At 41.3% G+C, this 23,433-nt stretch overlaps 1 protein-coding gene across 10 annotated transcripts in view; it reads left to right on the top strand.

The window, feature by feature from the left end:
- Positions 1–23,433, top strand: part of MSRB3 (methionine sulfoxide reductase B3) — an 89,749-nt gene that overhangs the window by 38,062 nt on the left and 28,254 nt on the right. For all 10 annotated transcript variants that reach the window (XM_065048566.1, XM_065048564.1, XM_065048561.1 and 7 more), the window contains one exon: positions 8,462–8,490. In XM_065048566.1, coding sequence (XP_064904638.1) covers positions 8,462–8,490 — 29 coding nt within the window. The remainder of the gene's footprint in view (positions 1–8,461; positions 8,491–23,433) is intronic.

Raw genomic sequence — 23,433 nt, 5'->3', positions numbered from 1 at the left:
ATAAGAGAACGCAAAATGTATCCCGTTTGCTAAATTTTCCCCACAGAGTGTGAATCACCAAAGTATTCTCTTAGGAGTAAGATGGTAGTACAATACAAAGAAAGTCCATTGCCACATTAAAAATGCAAGTTGGTTTTGTAGTAGTTTTGAGGCTTTAAAATATTCTTTTAATTTTTATTTTTTATTTCCAGATAGTAATCTGAAACTTGCATTTCCATTTGTTTCTTATTGGGTGTCCATTAATTTTTTCTCTTGTGTTGTTGTAATCTGTAAATATATATATTTGGACTATGGACCTGTCAGTTTAACCAGGAAAGAGACTGGAGCTTCAGCAGTAATATTAACAAACTTCAACTTTTAACATTTCTGATTTACGTTGTTTCATTACCATGTGACACGTGAGGTCAGGGAACACATGAATTTTACACTCCAGATGAAAGACCTGGGTTTTGGTACGTCTTTAAAACAGAACTCTGTCTCTATCACAGGAAAGATAAAAGAAACAATTAGGAATTTAACATCTCTTCATCTACCTGCTTGTACTAGTGTTATGAGAAACCTCCCAAGCTTTATGGATAACATACTTTAACTTTTTCCACTATCAAAGGTGCCTCACACATAAAATCCATAATCATGACATTGAATCTAATGATTGCATCTCTGAACTTTCACACCAGACAGTCTCCTACAGCTGCCTAAAGAAAGCTATAAATGAGAGAGACAATAAACTAATCTCAAGGACCTCCTTTTTCTGCAAGCCACCCCTTATGTGGTTTTGTGTTACAATGACTCCAATCTAGCTGCAGGCTTATGCAAAAAGAAGCAGCTCTGTTCCCCCCACCTTTCTCTAGGGTGTTTTTTTCAGACAGAATCACAGAGTGTTAGGGATTGGAAGGGACCTCAAAAGATCATCTAGTCCAATCCCCCCACCAGAGCAGGGACACCTAGATGAGGTTACACAGGAAGGCGTCCAGGCGGGTTTTGAATGTCTCCAGAGAAGGAGACTCCACAACCTCCCTGGGCAGCCTGTTCCAGTGCTCTGTCACCCTCACTGAGAAGAAGTTTCTTCTCAGTTTTAAGTGTAACCTCTTATGTTCCAGTTTGAACCCATTACCCCTTGCCCTACCATTGGTTGTCACCGAGATAAGCCTGGCTCCATCCTCGTGACAGTCACGCTTTATATATTTTTAAACATTAATAATGTCACTCCTCAGTCTCCTCCAAGCTAAAGAGCCCCAGCTCCCTCAGACTTTCCTCATAAGGGAGGTGCTCCACTCCCTTAATCATCTTTGTTGCCCTGCTCTGGACTCTGTCCAGCAGTTCCTTGTCTGTCTTGAACTGAGGGGCCCAGAACTGGACACAGTATTCCAGATGTGGTCTCACCAGGGCAGAGTAGAGGGGAAGGCTTCCCCTTCACGGGACCTCGCCTGGTGTGGCTGGAGCATGTCTGAATGCAGCACATTGATCTGATAGAAAACTAATCAGCCAAAGAAAAAACCCTCATGCTTATCAACTGTATCTGCTCCTGTTCATTTGTTGTGAGCCATGTTTATCATGGCTGGACAGCCCATGCAGCAAGGTTCTGTGTTTCTGTGTCAGTTCATAGAGCAGCACCTACGCCACTCAAATCCTTGATGTTTTCTAAGGGCCAAGTGTATTTGCAAGGTTGCGCTTACTTTAATTTTTCAAGTAATTTTCTTGTACGCCATGCAAAAAATACCATTCTGTCCACAGCCGTGGCAAAAGGAGGTTAGAACAGACCAGAGTAAAATCCGCAACTCACACTATTGCCATAGGAGAGGATCTATTCCATATTTAATAAACCACATGCAGCACCATGCAAGAAAGGTGTGGTATAGATGGCAATTGGGAAGCCTGGGAGAATGATTTCCTTTTAAAAAAAGAAATATTATTGTTGTGTCAGTTTCCAATTTTTAGGGCCAAGGAATGAATTGCCAAGTCTTCATAAATCACCCACTGCTGCCTTTATTGCTTCCTGGAAGGAATTCTTGGTAATGGTGTTGGCTCTTCTGAACATGCACTAGGAGAAATAGCAACACTCTTATTCATTGTCATGTTTTCACTTGATTTTCGTTGAACTGTGTCGGGTCTTCTCAACATCTCTCAGACATCCAGAAGCAAATCATGAGAAAAGCAAAGTGTGGCTGGGCAATGCTGCAGTGCCATTAGCATTATACCACTCGTCTTCACAACACAAGGGAGGATTTCAATTACCAGGCTAGACCTATACAAGGAATTTCCTTGACCTGGTGCTGAGTGCTTAACTAATGGCCTCTAAGCTTTCTTAATAGTCTTTGTATCCTTTGAGCGGCCAAATGACAATTCAGGACTGGCTATATGGTTAGGAGAGCCCATAGGAAGTAACTGCTGTAGTATCTCTAATGAGATCTGATAGAACCACTTGAGCAACTTCATCTGCCCTGACTGACTCTCCATTTTCTCAAAACACTTGTAGTTTTGTGTGTCAAACCCAACAACTTCTGTTTAATAAAATTTGTTTGGAGTAAGTTAAGCTTTTGCAGTGTAGGAGTTGGTCAGTAGGCAGTATTACCAATCAGTTCTCATCCAAACTCAGATTTTAATAGGTTTTTTGTAGCTCCAAGAAGTTTGAGGATCTTAAAACTTGCAAGAACTTCTGCAGTTTTTTGTCCCCTACAAAAAGCTGGTGAAGTTACAAATCGGTAACGTTGTTACCATTGAGCACTGATTTCCTTTTGCTTACTCAGTTTTTGATTGAAGCCTCTGTTCTGAGTCTACTGTGTCACTGCTGGATGACAAATTGTTATGCAGTCCTAATCACCTTACCAAAAATGAAAGCAGGAGAGTGCTCATCTACCTTGGAGCCATCTAGAATCTGGCAGTTTAGTCCACCTCTGAGGATGACCTTCAATATGAATGCTGTATTTACTGCAATCCCTTCAGTAAAGTTGCTTTGTGAATACAGTCCATGGCATCTTCCACATCTGAATGTACTCAAATACTGAAAATGTGCTAAGCTTATCACAGCTGTAGCCTGGGGCCATCATGGGAGCTTGAGCTGGTGATTACTAATTTCTGTAGTGGTTTGGAACAGGACTTTGTCCTCCTGGTCCTCAAGAGCCCCTTGGAGCAAGAATGGTACAATTCTGGCCTTGGGTGGATCTGCTCCACGGCTCTTGGGGAAAGGCTCCTTTCACTGGATGCTTGGCAAGTAGAGAAGCTGCAGTCATTACAGCAAATGCTTCTGCGCTCCTAATCAGCTCATGGGTAGTTTTTAATATCCTCTAACAGGCAGCTTCTTGGCTGGTGCTGAACCTTCATTTCTCTACCTCAATGAAGCAATGAAATCTGAAGTCTGGAAAGATTTTTATGTTAAGGTCTAGGAGAGCAAGTTTGGAAAACAAAAAAACACTTCATCTCATTTTTTTCCTTGATCCACAAGCCACCTACTCTTATTTTTTCAGTCAGTCAGCTCCACTGTACTGAGGTGGTTGTTGCCCACAAATGTATCAAGGCACTGTCTGAATCACTGCACACCGAGGTCACTGGCAAGGAGTGAGTCGAATGAGACTGCCAGCTACAAGCCAATACAACAGCAAACCTGAAATTTCCTTCTGCTTGTGTTCTCTGAGGGATGCCATCTCCAACAGTGAAAACAAGTAGAGGGTATATGGTGGATCTGGCAGTTTGCTAGGCTGAGTACATTTCAGCAAGCATCCTTTCCAAAAGGCAAATATTGATGTAGATTTCCTAAGAGAAATGTGTCAGGATTCAAAAAAGAAGGAAAAGGGGACTTGAAATGTAACATTAAATACTTCAATGTCTCATCGAGACAAGCCTGTGAAATTGTTTTGACTTACTTATTGCTCAGCACGGCTGAATTGCAAATCATTGTTGAAGGTACTGAGAAATAAGAGGAAAGAAATGCAAACTTTTCCCATAATCATAGATGTATTTATAGATACCTTCTACTGATTTTACTAAGAATTTAATGGATATTTTAACTGCAAAATTTCGATGGATTCTATGTAAACTTCTAAGTCTGATACCTAATTGCCCGTTTGACATTCACACTGCTTTGTATTGACTGTTTCAGTCACCCTGCTTGTCAGAACTAATTTTCAGTTAGTCTTAACCTACATTATGCTTCACTATGTGTATGTATGTACCTGAAATTAAACCTGGTATAAATTGCTAATGCAGAGGTGTAAGAAAGCCAAGAGGAGTCAATGACTTCTTCAGTATTAAAACAAAAAGATCAGAACTGTAGAGGTTTCATCAGGTGCTTTCTGAGAGAGCTGTGGGGCTTTCAAAGGCTATTCCCAATGCTGGGCTTCAACAAAACCTGAATAAACCTGAAAAAGACTTCCTCAAGAAGGGTGAAAGAAAAAGGCAGTTGTAACACGAGATTAGAGGTTCTGCGGCAAGTTCTCTTTGCCCTTTCCTTGCCAAAAGCCCACATCCCTGGCAATAGGAGATCTGTGTTAGCTTCAGCTGTAGTGTGTCTGGTCACACCATAGTATGTGGCGCTGAAAAACTGCACTTCAGTCATACTTTGGAAAGTAGTAGTTTAAAATTCACACTATAGGAACACATGGTGATTATCAGTACTCTGTTTCTCTCTCTCAGTAGCTGGCAGTACAAACATCTGGTTTATGGTGCCTTTTAAAAGGAACAGGTCGAAATCCTGCGCCTCTTTGCAGTACAGATAGAGTGACCATCATATATTTTATTGTTTCATAGAATCACGGAATAGTTGGGGTTGGAAGGGTTCTCTGGAGATCATCTAGTCCACCTCACCTGCTAAAGCACGTTCACCCAGAGCAAATCGCACAGGAATGTGTCCAGGCAGGTTTTGAGTGTCTCCGGAGCAGGAAAGTCCACAACCTCTCTGGGCAGCCTGTTCCAGTGCTCTGGCACCCTCAAAGTAAAGATGTTTCTCTTCATATCCAGATGGAACCTCCTGTGCTTCAGTCTGTGCCCTTTGCTGCTCACCCTATTGTTGGCCACCACTGAAAGGAGTCTGGTCCCATCCTCTTGACACCCACCCTTGAGATATTTATAAACATTGATGAGACCTCCTCTCAGCCTTCTCCAGGCTGAACAGACCCAGCTCTCTCAGTCTCTTCTCCAGACCCCTAATCATCTTCGTAGCCTGCCACTGGACTCCCTCCAGTATTTCCTTGTCCTTCTTAAAGTGGGAAGCCCAGAACTGGACACAGTACTCCAGATGCAGCCTCAGTTTGTGTTTGATTTAATTATTTCTGGGATCTTTAAAAGTATCGTGGCACCTTGTCCTGAGCTAAACCTTTGCAGTAACTCACTGTTTCCTTGCATATTGTGTGTGAGTAGATGAACTACTTGGCATTTGGATTGCCATGTGATGTGTGTATTTAAGTCATATCACAGTTGGAAATGGAAAGCACTTTATAAATACCCTCTTGTTCTCTTTATGCATATAGACTCCTTTCCAATGATATTTATGAATGATTCTGTGACTTTCAGAATACTCCTGTGGGGCAAAAATAAGAGAAACTATGCAGAACGCTATTTGCTGTTTGTTGGGGTTTCTTTCCTCTCTTGGTGTGATTGATGAGAAAAGACAGTTTGTGAAGTCAGCTCTGTAAGGTGCCTATTTTTGGTAGGATGCTTAAGTTGCATATTGGAATATGTACAATGATAAAAATCAATGCACAGAAAAGTTTTTCCTTCTAGTTAATGTAGTTTTAAAAGTATAAAGGAGCCAGAGTGAATATTTCTGCATGTAGCAGAACATCCCTTTGGAACATACCTTCAGCATTTTATTTTATCCTGTTTATTGGCTCGTTTTCAGTTGCATATTTTTAATACCTACGTGCAACTAGTTTCTAGTATCTTTGTCTAGCATTCTGTCAAGAAAAAGATGTCAATATTGGAAGATCTAGATGAAAAGTGCTGGTTGCATGGAAATTGCTGGAAGCTTTGTCAATCCTTCAGGTAGTCAAGATGATTTTGTATTCTTGCAGAGTGCTTCTCTCTCACATCCGCTAGTTGTTGCTTAATTACAATGCCAAAGACACTTCATTATTTTCCTCCCTTTTTTTCTGTGCCTTTCTAAGATCTCTAACAATTCTGTAATACTGTGTCCTAAATTTTGCATTGTTTTCCCAAAGTGACATGGTGACCATAATGCAGGTGACCCTTCTCCTCCTGCTGGCTCCTAGGGATACCTCCCATGTTGTGTTTTCTTTCATAGCTATTCTGCTGTTGCCAGACAAAGTTCTATTCATTTATCGCCCCGTATCAGTTCCCTGATTTGTTACCCAATAATTTATGACTGTTTGAAGCTCTGGTACTCATTGCAGTACCCAGTGACCCTTGTGACCCTCCTCCCCATGTCCTCTCTGCCACCTTGGCCCCTTAGCCAGTTTGTTGATGCTGCAAGTTGCAGTGCATATGTCCATGCCAAGCCATGCAGGCTGAGAAGCAGGGTCTTTGTTTGACCTACTAACATGAAGTATCTAGAATTTAGGCAGCAAAGAAGTTGATTGTGGAGATAAACAGATGATGAGGCTGAGATTCATACGTTGTCTCTGACTATGTAGGTAGTGAGGCGGTGCTGATACAGTGATGAGCAAGAGAGAACAGTCTAGACAGATATACTGCAGCTTGAGGAGAATATTGTAAATAAAATGCTAAGTGGATTTCCCTAGAACTCAGGGGGATTCTCCCCCAGTTACCAACATGCGCCTTTCACAGGGTGAGGACTTCATCCTGTGGGAAGTTACTGTGTAAATGCCAGCTGAAATACACCGCCAACAGGAGCAGTGATTGTACATCAGCAACATAATGTATTTGTTCTGTGCTTTTGGTGGGACTTCATAAACACCAACTAGGACCATAAGTTATGCTTTTTTTTCCCTTCCATCTATTCATCACTTGAGAGTTACATGGAAGACATTATAAATTGTGAGCGCTGGGGGAATGTGGAGAATGAGCAGGAGGAAGAAGAGAGTTGTTTCCTTTTTCATGGCTTAACTGTAACTAGGGGTGTGAACATGTTAATTTTTTATATCATGATTGGTTTGATATTTGTTGAATGTAGCACAGACCTTTGGTACAGGATTACAATGCCAATTATATCAAATACATATAGTATGTGTAAAATACATCTACATGTACCTGCATATACAAGCTTATAAAATAAAAGAAGAAAATAAATCTGCAATTAGTTCTTGAGCTTCGGTCATTTATTTTTGAAAAAACGAGGACTGTAACTTCCCAAAATACATCTCCTTCCTGATGCAACGTGAAAGGATCTGACATTGTACTTCCTCCTTAGAATTTCTGGGGAAATGCATTTTGCTGCCAACGTAACATCCTTTAACAGGTCTCTTGCTGGTCAGACCTCGTGTCCTGCTGTGACAGACATGACCATGTGTAGAACTCATTGTTAGTGGGCAATATAAATCTGATTGGAACATGCCCGTTAATTGGTTTGAGAGCTCGATACAGACAATGCTGTCTTATAGCAGATTGTGTAGATAGGCCTAGTCATAGGGTTAATTCTGCTTGACAGCACATCAGCAGCATCTTGAGAGTAATTACCCAACTTAAGTTTTCCCACAGTTGAATTGAGATCTTCAAAGGCTTCTACATTTACAAGTATTATTAACCTATATCTGAAACATGATGTTCCCACAAGGGCTAATTTTTTCTTCCTTTTATTAAATATACAGGTTATAGGGTTCATTTGCTAAGTGCTAAGCCCTTAGAAAAAAACACTAGTTGTTAGAGAGAGAAAAATCTGCAGCGCACAATTAAAACTAATGATGCATAATGCACACATTATTGTCTTTTTGCAAAGACTTAAAACAAGTTAAAATTTAGGTCTGCCTCCCTTCCTCTCTCTCTCTCCCCCACCCCCTGCTTTCCACTTTTAAGAAAATCAAACCGCTTATTCCTATGTGCAGAGTAAGTAAATTGAAGACACACACAAACAAAACCCTCCTAGGATGTTGTACAATTAAGTACAGATCATTGGATACAATACATATGACATTAATGAAACGGTATCTGCTTCAAAAATAGATTGGAAACATTCATGAATAAATTAAATCCTCTTAATGACTTTTCAAAAATGAAAATGAATGAAAACAATTTTATTTCATAGGAACAACTGTGTTGCAGGATTCACAGCATATAATTTAATCCTGTTTTAAATTTGTATTCTATTTTCTGCATTCATTTTGTGATTTGTCTTTTAAAATTTCTTTGTAACTCTATGTTGTAAAAAACCTAACATGTTAAAGGTAATAGTTATTATTTGGGTTCAAATCCACTTGAATGCATTAAGTATTAATGTACAGAGGCAGAGACAGTCTTGTTAAAGACGATATTTGCTCAGTGATCAGTCTGACAAATGGCTTTTATGGCATAAAGCAGTTCTTGTAACTTACGATCCTTTTATTTTCTTTTGCAGGTCAGAAACAAAGTTTGACTCCAATTCAGGTATGTTTAGATTTACAGTGTTTTGCTGAATGTACACTATTCAGGTTAATCTCAAAAGAGTAGTTTATCAGTTCAAGTTCAGTTTAGTTTTAAACAAACTGGGGTAGGTCAGTCTTAAAAAGGATCTTCATTTCTCACCCTCTGAGAACAGCATTATTACTGTGAAACATTTGTTTTTATTCCTTTCATTAGTTCCTGTCTCTTTACATTTTCCCAAAAGATGATCAGGAAGATGTATCTTGCAACAGGCTTTAATTGATCCAGAAAAATTATAGTACAAATAAATGATAGTACAGACTTAAAGCAAATGGAGGATTGAAGTGAAGTTTGAGAATGATCACTGCTTTAAAGGAGAATGTTTTTCTTCCTGGTGGACAAAGACATTTCATGGGAATTTGAAGTCAGTGCAGCCTATCTGTCAGGAAACAGATGATTTGTCATCAAATTTTCGTGACAGATGCATGTACACAATGCATGCCAGACCAGTCTGTAGAGCTCGCTTTAGGAGGTTTACCAAAAGGCAATCTCTCTCAAGTTGTCTTTTTAAAGAATTTTAATGTGCTGTAGGGATTGGGAGGGAAGTGAAGGTCAGTCTAACAGGTTAATGTGTATCTAACAAGACAGAAAACACAGGACAGCAAACAGGGGAACAGTTGGGGAAAAGACAGATATCCTAATACCAGACTGTTTTTTATTCAGTTAACTATTCCTGGGTGTTCCTTAAAGTTAAACAATAGTAAATTAAGAATAGTCCGTTGTCCAGAAACTAGCTGAAATATCCATTACCTGAAAAGGTCATTCAAAATTGTTAACATGAAAAAAGACTGTTTTAAGCAGAAAACCTGATATTATTGTGGCAATTTTGTGTTTAGGCCAATGTTATCTTGTATATAGTTTGCTTAATGCAGTGATTGTAGTTGCTTATAATGATATGAATTTTATTATATATATTAATCAGTGTATTTATGAAATAGCATGTTTCCTTTTATCCCAGTTACAACATGATTTGGGTTTGAAATGTGAGGTATTACATTGCTTTTTGTTTCCACATTAGATTTTATCTTTGGAACTATATGGGAATGATATCTACAGCAGGAAGCATTTATAGAGCAAATTCCTACATCTTGTATACTTGAGTCATCTTGCTTCTATTATGATTTTAGTCTTTGAGCTTGAGGTTACTTGGTTTAAATATTGCTTGAATGATGGCTGTTCTAAGATTGCTTCTTGGATCTTGACAAAACAGTTTTACATGGGGGGATAGCTTCACCCGTTGTCTGCCATTACGCCCTTGCTTTTAGTAAAGTCACCAAAACTATGTAACAAGGTGGATGGATGATGGCAGAGCGGTGGATGTGGTCTACCTTGACTTCAGTAAAGTCTTTGACACAGTCTCCCACAGCATCCTCACAACTAAGTTGAGGAGGTGTGGTCTAGACAATAGAGTAGTGAGGTGGGTTGCAAACTGGCTTAAGGAGAGAAGCCAGAGAGTGGTAGTCAATGGTGCAGAGTCTAGTTGGAGGCCAGTATCTAGTGGAGTGCCTCAGGGGTCAGTATTGGGGCCAATATTATTCAATATATTCATTAACGATTTGGACGAGGGAATAGAGTGTACTATCAGCAAGTTTGCTGATGACACTAAGCTGGGACGGGTGGCTGACACGCCAGAAGGCTGTGCTGCTATCCAGCGGGACCTGGACAGGCTGGAGAGTTGGGCGGGGAATAACCTAATGAAATTTAACAAGGGAAAATGTAGAGTCCTGCATCTGGGCAGGAACAACCCCAGGTTCCAGTATAGGTTGGGAGATTACATATTAGAGAGCAGTGTAGGGGAAAGGGACCTGGGGGTCCTGGTGGACAACAGGATGACCATGAGCCAGCACTGTGCCCTTGTGGCCAGGAAGGCCAATGGCATCCTGGGGTGTATTAGAAGGTGGGTCGTTAGTAGGTCGAGAGAGGTTCTCCTTCCCCTCTACTCCACCCTGGTGAGACCACATCTGGAATATTGTGTCCAGTTCTGGGCCCCTCAGTTCCAGAAGGACAGGGATCTGCTGGAGAGGGTCCAGCATAGGGCAACGAAGATGATTAAGGGAGTGGAGCACCTCTCTTATGAAGAAAGGCTGAGGGAGCTGGGTCTCTTTAGTTTGGAGAAGAGGAGACTAAGGGGGGACCTCATTAATGTTTATAAATATATAAAGGGTGAGTGCCATGAGGATGGAGCCAGGCTCTTCTCGGTGGCAAACAACAATAGGACAAGGGGTAATGGGATCAAGCTGGAACACAAGAGGTTCCGCTTAAATTTGAGAAAAAACTTCTCAGTGAGGGTGACAGAGCACTGGAACAGGCTGCCCAGGGAGGTTGTGGAGTCTCCTTCTCTGGAGACATTCAAAACCCACCTGGACGTTTTCCTGTGCGACCTCACCTAGGCGTTCCTGCTCCAGCAGGGGGATTGGACTAGATGATCTTTCGAGGTCCCTTCCAATCCCAAACATACTGTGATACTGTGATACTGTGAAAACTAGGGTATGGAGCAGAGTGTCAAACGTCTCACTTTTCTGTTGAGGGGAGAATGTTCTCTGCAGAGGTTTGATTTGCTTGGTTGATTAAGCCACAAACAGTTTTCTGACTTTCTTTTTGGAAGCAGCTCTCCTGTCAGGGGCACTGGGTGATGACCACAAGGGTTTGGTATTTCCTAGGGAGCACAGGGCGGCTGTAAAAGTTTGGCACTATTGCAGCTGTGGCAAATGCCGGCTCAGTCGGTGTCACCAGGCCTCTGTGACTGGACTCTGTAGGGTGAGCATGAGCTTTTAAATGGCTCCTCTTGATCTGTGTGAGCTCCATAGGCTTGTTTTCCTTCAGTTTGTCTCTTATTTCTCACACAAGTGTGTTGGAAAGCCCAGTTGCCCAAAGACCAGAGGACTAGAGTTGCTCTCCCTGCTCTGCTCTTCTGAAGACACTCCTTAGGCATGGTTCTTACAAGGCCAGAGCTCTGGCCTTGTGAATGCCTGAGACAATTTTATTTCCCCAAGACCACAGAGCACACAAAAGTTGCAAAAGGATTTTGAAGTAAAGACCTTTTACAGGCGACTACACAAATATTTTTATATATCAATGTCAATAAGCAGTAAAAGACCCGAGATCTTCTCTGTCTCCACTCTTTTTTTGCTGCACCTAAATATTCCCTGGATGCACACCAGGATTCTCTGCAGCAGGTGATTAACACTGTTTTGCTGAGTGTCAACGTCAGCGAGTACCATGAACAAGTACCATGAACATCAAAGCACTTTGTATACTGTCAGGGATACAGTATGGGAAGGTCTAGGTCTGAGGAATTTCTTAGGTTTATTCTTCCTTTTTCTGCAGAACCTCACTTTCATCTTTTGCTTTTGATCCCTTTCCCCTAAATCCATGGGGAAGGCTTTGGTTGGAATAGTTTCAGACTCTCCCGTTATGGGACCCTGGCCACCCCCAAGATTTTTACGGCTCCTCACCTGGTGATCCATTGTGGATTACCAATGTGTGCGGCTGGCCGGGCTAACCTGGGCTCCTGGTCTCGTGTTCTTTGCCCCAAATGCTGTACTCGGAACTGAAATTACTGAGGTTTAACGTCTTGGTCTCATCAGTGCTACCTCTTTCATCACGGGTTTCAGGTAACAACCAAGGGTAGATATTAAAAGATAGTAGAAAAAACAGATTAACCACACAATTCAAATGGCATTTTAAGAAAAAAGAAGTCACAGGAACTCCATAACTTCAAAGCACATTTCATGGCCAAGGCTGAAAAAACCCTTATCTTTGTGAAAAATACACCAGCCTTCCCTTTGCAGGGATAGAGCTCAGTTCTTCCACCAAGAAGCTTTTCTTTCTAGTCAGATAGTGCAAGCAACTGCAAGTTTATCTTTTGTTCCCAATATGAGAGAGCAGAGGAGAAGTGGAGATACTGAGATCGAGTCAGCTTGTATCACCCAAATAAAACATCACTATTTTTGTTTCCCCACCTAAGAGTTTGCCACCCTTTTCTAAAACCAGACAGTAAGCCCAGACCTCCTGCTGCCTGTGAGCGAACAGGAGGGTGTAGGCAGGGAATGGACGGATGTGTTGCTGATGGCAGAGAGGCATCCTCATAAGAAAGTGTTTCTCTGGTATGGGGGGATGCAGTGACCTATGTAGCACCACGTTCTGTATAACGTGGGCCTTTGAAGTGTGTAAATGTAGCGTTGGTTTTAAAAGGGCTGCTGCTATTTGACACCGATGACTCTATATTTGTGCAACCTTGAATTCCTTAGAGACATCTTAAGGTATTTTCACATCCCTCATTTCATTTTGAATTCCCCAGACTGTGATTCCTGAGCAAACCGATGATCCTGCAAACTAGAACAAACATGCTTTGTTCTCGTTTATCTCATGTTACTCAAACAGATCAAATGTTGACTATGAGGATAAGGTAATTTTATTCTAGAATGAATATTTTCTTCCAGGGAGCTGTTCTACAACCTGTCGTGTGCTCTAAATTAACCCCAGTGTTAATTCCAATGAACTTGCAAGTCTAGATGTGCCCTTATAAGCATTTATCAATGCTTACTGTGCTTGTCTTTCCTAGAAAAATTTGTGAAGCACTGAAGAATTAAAATAAGTCTTTCTGAAGCAAGTAGAGAGTCTGGAATACAGCTTTAAAAGTGCCCAGTAGGCTCACTGTAAATGTAACCCTGGAAATGTTGTTCAACACTGAAATATTAGGCAAACATTGTCAAAAAAAGATTAATTTGAACTTCAGCATTAACTTAAAAGAAGGCTGTAAAATTCCTATAGTGATGATCGGGATTTATCATATAAATAGCTATAACATCTGTAGGGGACACACATTCTTCACATCATGACTAACAGTTCCATCTGAGAAACTTCTTTTTCTCTGCTGATTCTTTATAAGTCTATAGCTGGCAGAATTTCTGTCTCAGAGACCATGGGGTTAGCTTCATGCTGTTAGAAGATTTTATGAAATGAAACAATTTTGCTTTCCTGTCATAATATGATGAATTACACTGGTACTGAAAATAGATATTTTTTTCCCCTGAAAAAGTACTTGAAAGCAAAAAAGATTGTAGGATTTTTTTTTTTCTCAAAATCTGTTAGGGAACAAAGTAAACCACAAAAACCACAACTGAAACAACTTTGTTCTAATTATTAGTATTTTGGTAGTGTCTAAAATGCTTCTTGCACTATGTGCTTGATTAGCAAATTTTAGAATTTCAGAATATAAGAACTATATTTGAATAATCAGCCAATGGAAGATTTTTTTTTTTTTAATTTAGGGAAAAATAGGTCTCGTGATGCTTTTCCATAACAGGAAGAATTTGTAGGTCTGAAAAGCTGTCACTGAACACTGTTAATCCCACTTTAGTAATAGACAAATAAGCATAGAAAATGCAAACAACGGTCTCAGCATGCTTACTGGTCACCAGGGAATGGTAATGGTGAGTTTCCTACTACCTAGTGGGAGGGCTGGAGCTTTCTTGTGGTGTCTTCTGTAATATTTGGTGTATCCTGCATGTCACTGTGGAGGTGAGCCATGTGATATCCAAGTGATAGTGTTGGCAGTGAAATCACAAAGGGGAAGAAATTTGAGTTTTGTTCTTTGTTAAAAAGAAAGGACAAATCCCCAGACAATACACTTGGCTTCCAGTGGAGTCTCTTTTATGTATGTGTCACTCAGACGGTGGGATGGAGGAAGTCAGAGAGCGCAGGGTGCAATAGTGACAGTTGTGGCAGCACCGTGCTGTCGAAACACATCTGAGCCCTGGCATAGGAGAGAGGAGCGCCCAGGGGCACGCGCTGCCTTCAGCTGTGTTCTTCACATCCTCTGTGCCAGCTTCCCGCCTCCTTCAAAATGAGAGATGCGTCTCCAAAAGCCATTCTTCTGTCTCCCTGCTTCTATACAGATCAAATGAAATGTAGAGATTACCTATGTGATTTTGTATCACCGTTTGTGTCAATACTTTGGAAGCATTCCAATTAGTATGAGGAATTAAGCTATAATAGCAGCCTGTGCAGCTGGAAGCTGTGCTGAGAGACATCTACACATTAGCTTTTGTTGGATCCCTGCTGCCCCAGCAGTCAAATACAAAGCAAGTCAAGGAGCCCCCAGCAGTTCCTGGAATTTCCTTTGCCTGTCTTGTCTGGGCTCACAGTGCCAGCCAGTGACTCCACAGGTTGTTTCTCCTCTTTGCACATCACATTTTCCACCAGAATGAGTGTGTCCCCATGTCTTCAGCACTACACAGTGCTGCCACCCTTCTATTCCCATCAAAGTCACCATTCTTTACTTTCTCACCTCTTATATTTACTGGTATCATTCCCTTAATGTGGCCTCTATGATGTCCTGACTTGCCAGGCTGCATGATTCAGCACAGGTGCTAGAGAACAGTCGGAGGAAAATTGTAAGGTTGGGGGTGTCCACATGTTTTTCTCTCATAAATTTGTCTTGGTTACACTTCCAGATGTTTAGCAATAGATTTTCAAAACTCTCACTATCATCCCTGATTTCCCTTAGCCTGTCAGCGGTCCCAATTTATGAAAGTCATCCATGCAACTATTGAGAGCGCAAGGGACTCTTCACTCAAGTAAGAAAGAAATGAAAACCAAGAGGCATCTTGTAAGTGATCATCTCTTGCTACTAGGGAAACCCAAAAGAAACTTAACTTGTGTGAAACTTTAGGTCCTTGAAGCAGCAGGGCACTTAGTAATATCGTCCATTGATCAATCGAATCATCTAAGTACAGAATGAACAAATCAATTCCTAAATGTTATTGATGTCAGCTTATTCACCCATGCTGTAATAGAGCGGTTCTTAATTTCTTCTTAGCAAAGCCTGAGTAGTTTCAGGAACAGGGAAGACACATTTGGTGTTCATGACAAGATCATATTGACAAGTTCATCAGTCACCCTACAAACTGAGTACTTGATTTAAAAATGTAAGAAGAGTCTGCAACAGGGAAAGGTGGCAAAATGAACCCAGATACTGAAGAATAAGGATGCTCCACAGCTTTCTGGGTGAGGCAAGTAACCTCAGCAGAGTCTCTTTCAACTATGAGGAATTAATTCTTTCTCTCTGGCCACCACCAGCACATGGATTCTTGAAAAGGTGCATGAACTGACACAGAGAGACAGCAACTACATAAGCAGAACAGCAGTTCAGATGATCTTACTTGTCGTTACTTGTCAGTGCTATTTTTGTTCTTGGTATTAACAGCTCTACAAGCAGATCATGAGGGGTGCAATAACTGGAAGGCATGGTCTGTTATATTTGTTTAGCAGTGAGATGAGCTTTTAGATCCAGATGCAAGCTGAACCATCTGTTGAATATTTTGGGGGCCATACTGGAATGCAATTTGGAGTATAGATGGCTGGTACATCTCCTGAGTACATCCCAGTGAACTATGTGCTTGTAGCTGCACTGGCCTATGATAACTGACCATCGCTCTTCTCTTGTATGTCTTGTAAAGGATGGCAAAATTGGTCAAATTATTTAGATGTATAGAGCAACGTCTTAATTTATGGAGGGCTGATTAAAAATCTTGTAAGTGTACAAGCGAGCTTGCTTGTCTGCTTGTCTAGGATTTTTGAAGAAGGCAGCTGCCAGAATGTGTAACTTTCCAAATTTTAATACTGGCTTTGCAGTTGCAGAGGTCTTTTTCTCCTATTTTCTCTGTTCATCTTATTGGTAGCTGAGCTGGGCTATTCCTTACTGTCATTGGTATGATTCTTCCCAGCTGTCAAAGTAGCACAATAGGAAACCTGTTCATTTCCATAAGCTAGGTCCATGAATCTACCAACGGAGGCCAGCGGCGTTGGTCTGACTCACAACAGCCTTAAATCTTTCTTGTGTGAATAACTTGTGTAATGCGAGGTTTTTTGGATAATATATTCCTCTCTCCAAAAAAATCCTGTTTGTGTTGTCATTAGTGGGGCAAAGACTTAAAATTGCTCTTCCCTTGTGAGTGAGCACACATGCTCGCTGTGCCCTCATGCACCACGCACTGCTTGTCCCCATGTGGGAAGAGCTGTGTGTGAAAGGGCCTTGCTCCTGGAGGCAGGAATATAATATCAACAAAGACAAACAAAATTTGCTATTTTTGTCTTACGTATACTTTAATAATCATTGCTGCTTCTTTCTTGCCTTGCTCTGAGGATCTTGCTGAGAAGGATCTTGCAATGTGTTTAAATTGGTCGTGTAATGAAAATATTTAGACTTGGGTTTTCCATTTTAATGTCATTAATGTAAACAAATTCACCAGATTTACTTAGGAGAAATTTTTTGCCCTTCTTTCTAAGTGCTAAATACAATCTTTTCTATTTTGTATTTCATTACAAATAGCTAAAAAAGGCTGTCTTTAAGAAACACTTTGGCAAATGTATTCTGAGAAGACATGAGTAATATATAAATCATAGTTTTATTACATGGAATTGGAAACTGTGGTGCTCAGTCAAATTATAAACAATGAAGTAGATTGCTTGAGTATTTTTTAGTCATCCTAAGTAAAGCTGCTTCAGATAGGTTTGGTCTATTGGGGAATTAGTTATTGTTAGTTAGCAAATTGCTCTTTCAAGTTAGCAACATTCAGCAGCGTAACAACTTTACTGTTCTGGAGGGCTGGATTTCTTAAATACAAAAATGATGTGATTCTTGCTTAAACTGTTAATCATTGTTCAAATTTTTACTGAACAAGGCTACCTAATTGCTTTTCAAGAGCTACTTGCATTGGAGTTTTGTTCAGTGGACAAAGTAGTAGATTTTTGGTGATACTTTTGAATTAGCCTATATATACAAACTTCGTAAAGAGTTTTTCTGTTCCTGTTAAATAACAATTCATTCAGTCAAATTAACCCTATTACAGACTAACTGTGATAATTAACTTTGCCGTAGTCCCATTTAATTAGCCAAAAATGGAGTATGTGCAAGAGAAGCCACAAGAATGGACAAGCAGGGAGGTTTCTGGTCACAGCTGTGGCTCATTGAAATAGTTATATAGCTCAGAGGCAACTTACCCACACCACGTAGAGCTCCAGTTGTATTGTTTCGTTGCTTTATTAGTACTCTATTCACTTAAACCATGAAGTGGGGAGGGGAAAATTGCCTGTTTGCTTTATAATTTGGAAGCTGAACTATAATTCATTTGTAAGTGGAGTGTTACGGCATTATGCATCATGTACATACTTCTGCAGAGATTTTGAAGAAGGCAACATGGGATATTGTTTAGCTCACTGCGTGGTGCCAGGAAACAAGAATTCTGTAGGATACAATAATTCTTTACGTCTCTATTGTCTTCTGCTGCAGAAGCTATCGTCATCCATCTGGGTGTATATAGGTATAATAGCTGGGGTGTGCAAGTTTGGACACAATTAGGATGGCTGCTTCATATTTTTAATGTTAGTATGGGTATCTGCTGATTCTGTGCCTTGTTGCAGCATGTCTGATAGCTCTGTGATCTTGGGCAAAGTACTTTTTCCCTACACCTTATTCCTGCTGCCCATTGTCTGTCTAGTTTGTGTACATAGCAAGGCTTTTCAGGGAAAGACCTGTCTCTTGCTATTGGGCATCCAAGACCTAGTGAGTGCAGTGGAAAGACTTCCTCAGTTGATACCACTTCCTAGGTCCACTAAAAATCAAATAATGAGTAGCCTTTACAAAGTGTCTCCTTTAAGACTGAGTGAATGAAGTTATGTTAGAAAGAGTCTCTGGAAAGCAATATAAAAGGCAGCATGGTAAATGTATTCAACTGAATTAGAGTTTTTCACTCTGCCTACACAGTGACCCGTACCACAAAATTTGTGTCAAGGGGATCTCAGTTCTGTGCAGAAGAAATTCAGTTTGTGCAAATGGTCTTCTCAGGTCCAGAATCTCTCATCTAATTGAACAGCATGATTTCTGCAGCAGAATGTGTGACTGTGGCTGTAGATAAAGGCCTAATAAAGCCTAATATGTCATAATAGTGGAGTTTAAATGACATGTAAATATAATCTGAGGGCTTAGGCACATAGGACAGAAAATACTGATAGAATGTAAAACTTCCAAAATCCCTTTAAGAATAATATTCCTATCAGTGATAGAGGTCTAAGAAAGCAGGTTTTTACCTATTTATCACAGATCATTCACCCATGTATTAATTTCTGAAGAAAACACTTGTATTTGAAAATGCAAGTGACACTTAAAATAGTGGGGCTTGGAGGATGTTAAATGTTCTAGTCAACATCAGTTCATGAAATCAGTTTGAATTTTGCAAGATTTGCAGGCCATGAGAAGTGAAGATCTTATACACTTGTCATGGATCAGTTCTATGCCATTTTCCATTTTTGTGACAATAATACTGATTTTGAAGGGAAAAGGAGGTGAAATCAAAGAGACAGTACCCTGTGAATATTGATGAATTCTAATAAGCAGTTTATTAATAAATACTATATTTGATACGATGTGATGGATTCTCAAGAGAAATTTATTTTCTCTCCTTAAAAAGTAGTCTCTTTTAAAGCTGTATCTCTCTCCCAATATGCCTGAATTTACTCTGAATCAGTAAATGCCTTGTTTATTCTAGAGGTCCATGTTGAGTCTCCACTGCAGGTCTCTGCTCCACCCTTTGATAAGAAGATTTTAAGTACTTCCGTTCCCTTTTCATTTATTCCCACTCACCTGAGAATTGCTCTTGCTCCCTTTACTGGTGAATAACAAAAATTTTCATCTTTTATTTTTCTGGAGGCCGAGCAGCTGAGGATGTGGGACTGGGGTCCTTTCCTGATTTAGGTAGTAACTAAGGCTGTGCTGGGAAATAAAATGCTGCCTCCATAATTCCTAGACCCTTCTTTGGGTGGATCACTGCATCGACTGTCCCTTGAAAAGGTGTCCCTTGCTCCTCATAGCACTACCTCTTTGAAAATAGACAAGATCAAAAGAGGAGAAAGCAGAGTGGTTTCTGTGAGATGCTAAAATCCAGTTCCTACTTGGCTTCTCATGGAGGAGGGAAGTTCTTCTGTTCATGTGATGCCCTACTGAATCAGAGCAAGATGATGAAAAATGTGGCTCTTTAGCTGAGGAGCATTCCCATCTTTTCATCCACAGCATCTGGCAGCTGCTTCACGTTGTCTTTGCAGTTTCACAGTCAAACCAAATCAAACCAAACTTAACCAAACTCCCTGGTTTTGGCCAAGGGAAAAGAATTGCTTAGGATGCTTTTCTTCATCCGCTCTGACTCTCCCGTCCTGCTCTGGGAGGAATCCACAGCTTCAATAAGGACAGCAACAACTTAAGCCAGCAATAACATTGTTTAAGCTGTGGCCATCCAGATGTGCTTGTCAATGCTGTGACCTAAATTGGGCCCAGAGGAGATCTAGGGCTGTGTAAAACCACTGGGACAAGCACCACACTGCCAGCCTCATAGACCTCTGGGACAGATGAGAGGGCACGACCTTGGCAAGACCTCAGCATCCATACACTATGTGTCAGATGGCTCCTTTGATTTCAATAGCTTATCTATGGGACAGTCAGCAGCCAAGCACTGGGCAAAGAGGACCTCTAAGGTAGTTTTTGCTTGTGTGCCTTGATGAATTCAACAGGACAGGATGGTTATGGTCAACGTGTCCACTCTTTTTCTCATTATTTTCTCACTACCGTGAAGTACATTTCCCTGTTCTGGTTTTAGGCCATGTCTCATTAAGAGTAGTACCTTTGTGGCTAAGTGCATGTTGTCCAAAATGGCATATCATCTGTTTTGATTAGTATGGCTTATGGGATCATGAACTTGAACAAGAAAGAGGTGAAAGCTGCTTTGGTTTCTTCCCTCTGGGTTTGTCAAAGAGAAAAAAAAACCCTTAGCATCTTTTCTATACAAGATGATGAGAATGATATCTGTCACAGAGGCACCCCGTAGGTTAATTTAAGGGACAACAAGGTCCAAAAACAACTTTTATTAAACCGGTGAGAAACAGGGTTTTAGCACTCCAAAAGTGACTTAAATAAAGGTTCAGATATCAGTTGAGGAAAATTATTGAGGCAGCAACTAATACAACAGGCGGTCCACAGTGTGCATGCACATGGCTTCACCCAAAACAATGCTGGAACCGTCCCTGAGTCCCGGAGGAATACACATTTGCCTAAACATGGTGCAGGATTATTTTTAAAGAGATACACGCACTTGTAGTGAGTACGGGAAGCGTTCACTCGCGATTCTGCGAGGGTAGATTTATAATACACCCGCAATCCTGTGAGAGTTAATTTACTTACACGTGCAAGTGTGCACGGAATCCTACACATGCTTATGTGGAAGCACGGGAGGAAAATACACTCGCGATTGTGCGAGGGGCTCTCGGCGGCCACTCGCAATTGTGCGAGGAAATAATTTATACACGTGCTCGTATTGGGCACGGAAAGTTACGCGTGCAAGTGTGCACGGAAGGAAAATACGCTCGTGATTGTGCGAGGAAATAAAGTACTCGTGCAAATGTGCACGGAAAGTTACACGTGCATATGTGCATGGGAGGAAAATACACTCGCGATTGTGCGAGGATTAATTTTACACACACTCATATGGAGCGCAGAAAGTTATACGTGCATATGTGCACAAAAAGTAAAAATATACTCGCAATCCTGCGAGAAGTTTTACTTACACACGTGGCGGCGAGGCAAGCGGAGTCCCCATCCCGGGGAGGGGGGCTCTCGGCGGCAGCATCTTGCTCATGCTCCGAGAGACCCGCGACAAAATGGGCGGAGTCTTGACGAGAATCCCATTTTTATCTGATCAGATCTGACTGTAGGCACTCTAGAAGCTTCTCTGCACCCCCCACACTGGCTGTGGGTGCCCCTGAAGCCTCCAAACATCCCCCACACTGGGCACGGCTCAGTGTGCCTCGGCACTCCCTTCTTCTAATGTCCCAGGAGCCAGGGTGCTCTGGGCCAAACAAAAGAAGCTGTTAGCCTCAAGTAGCAGAGAGAGAGGGAGATGTGCCCACTCCTTTCATACTGAAGGAGGGAGGGGGAGAGAGGGGGGGTTGCATTCTGCCACAATATCATTCCGTATTAGTTGAAACTGGAAGAAATCTGTTATTTGAAAAAATTTACCTGTTTCATGTCATTAGACTGTACGGACTAGCCAAGTGATAATTTTTAATTACAGAAGATTCAATAAAGATTAAAACATTTCATGTTTTTCTTTCATTATATAGAGCTGTAAGTTTAACCATATGAAAGATATGTCAGCCTTTGCTATTTCACGTCTTAGTCTCTTATCAAAACTGATTTCAGGTTTTGTACTGCTAAAAGTAAACGGAAAAATGCAAGCTGCTTTTAATCAAGCTGGCATGTTCAGTGATCACCATCAAAATCTTTACAGTGTTGATCTGAGTATGAAGCAAAGAACATTAATTTGTCTTTTGTTGACTTAATTTAGTGGCAATGACAGCCTTTAAGATGTAATGGTAGACAAGTTTGTGTCATACCACTGCAGCTGCCATTGTACATGTGAACACCCATCTGCTTCGGATTAATTCCTAGGTCAAAACACCAATGAGGTCTAATGCTGCCAGTTTAAGTCAGACACAATTTGCACTGAGTTTTATGCAAGTAAGGACAGCATGATCAGGTCTTAAGCCAGACAACAGTGAATTAAGTTACAAGGGCTGGAAGTATTTCTGCAAGGAATGAATTGCATCCCTATGTGATCTGATCAGGAGTCTTGGCAACCTTGTTTTCCATCAGAGGCTGAATTACCATTCTCTGTTCTTTGGTATAGCACTGTCATGCCTGCCTGTTGTTCTTTACAGAGTAAGTTGTCCCAGCTTTGTCATCAGCCATGGTTCAGGTGTCTGAACAACCTTAGATCTGTGTGCCCTTCCCCAAATAGCATGCTTATCAAGATCACAAAATCCAGATTCTCAGCAATTGGTTGTTCTGAATAAACCCTGGTGCATCTAACTTAGCACTAGTCTTTATTCTTCTTTACTAGCTGTAGCAACTGATGTGCTTTGATTATTTGCATAATAACCTTTTCAGGTTATCTCTGTGTCCAGCTTTCACACAGTCCCTGTGTGTCTGGAGAAATTGCAGCATTGCATTTGGAGGGAAATTTTGTACAAGCAATTACCATATCAGGGGGAGTAGGATCATCTTATTTAACTGTAACCATCTACCTTGACATATTCCTCTGAGCTTCATCCAGAGTCAGTTGGAAGATATAAACATCCTCAGAGGGGTTCATCCCTTCTGCTGGAGAAGTCTGTCTTGGGGTGCACTGAGTCACCCTTGTGAGTGCCCATCACCTTTAGAGTCAGGCATGTAACTGTTATGGTTAAAGTTGGGAGAGATCATCTCCCTCTGGAATGGATGTTCGGAGAGCTGGGGATGAGTGGGTGTGATCCCCAAGTCACTTTCCACAGCTGTTGCTGTGGAGGTGTAGTAGGAGAAATTAATAAATTTAAGAGGAGAGCTATCCAATTACTGTCAAGTTCTTCTGCTGGATGTCAGTAAAACATCTGTACACAGAGGCTGGGTGCAGTCTATGGGAAGGATTAGTTTACCTGTGATTATTTTAGTTCTGTTACTCCTTGTATGCCCCTTCCCTTCCCTTCCCTTCCCTTCCCTTCCCTTCCCTTCCCTTCCCTTCCCTTCCCTTCCCTTCCCTTCCCTTCCCTTCCCTTCCCTTCCCTTCCCTTCCCTTCCCTTCCCTTCCCTTCCCTTCCCTTCCCTTCCCTTCCCTTCCCTTCCCTTCCCTTCCCTTCCCTTCCCTTCCCTTCCCTTCCCTTCCCTTCCCTTCCCTTCCCTTCCCTTCCCTTCCCTTCCCTTCCCTTCCCTTCCCTTCCCTTCCCTTCCCTTCCCTTCCCTTCCCTTCCCTTCCCTTCCCTTCCCTCCTTCTCTCTTTCTTTCTCTCTCTCTTTTCTTTTCTTTCTTTCTTTCTTTCTTTCTTT

This window comes from Columba livia, chromosome 1 (assembly GCF_036013475.1).
Source record: "Columba livia isolate bColLiv1 breed racing homer chromosome 1, bColLiv1.pat.W.v2, whole genome shotgun sequence".
In the NCBI taxonomy this organism is placed as follows: domain Eukaryota; kingdom Metazoa; phylum Chordata; class Aves; order Columbiformes; family Columbidae; genus Columba; species Columba livia.
Note: the sequence above shows the minus strand (reverse complement) of the source record. Positions and strands in the feature narration are given on the sequence as shown.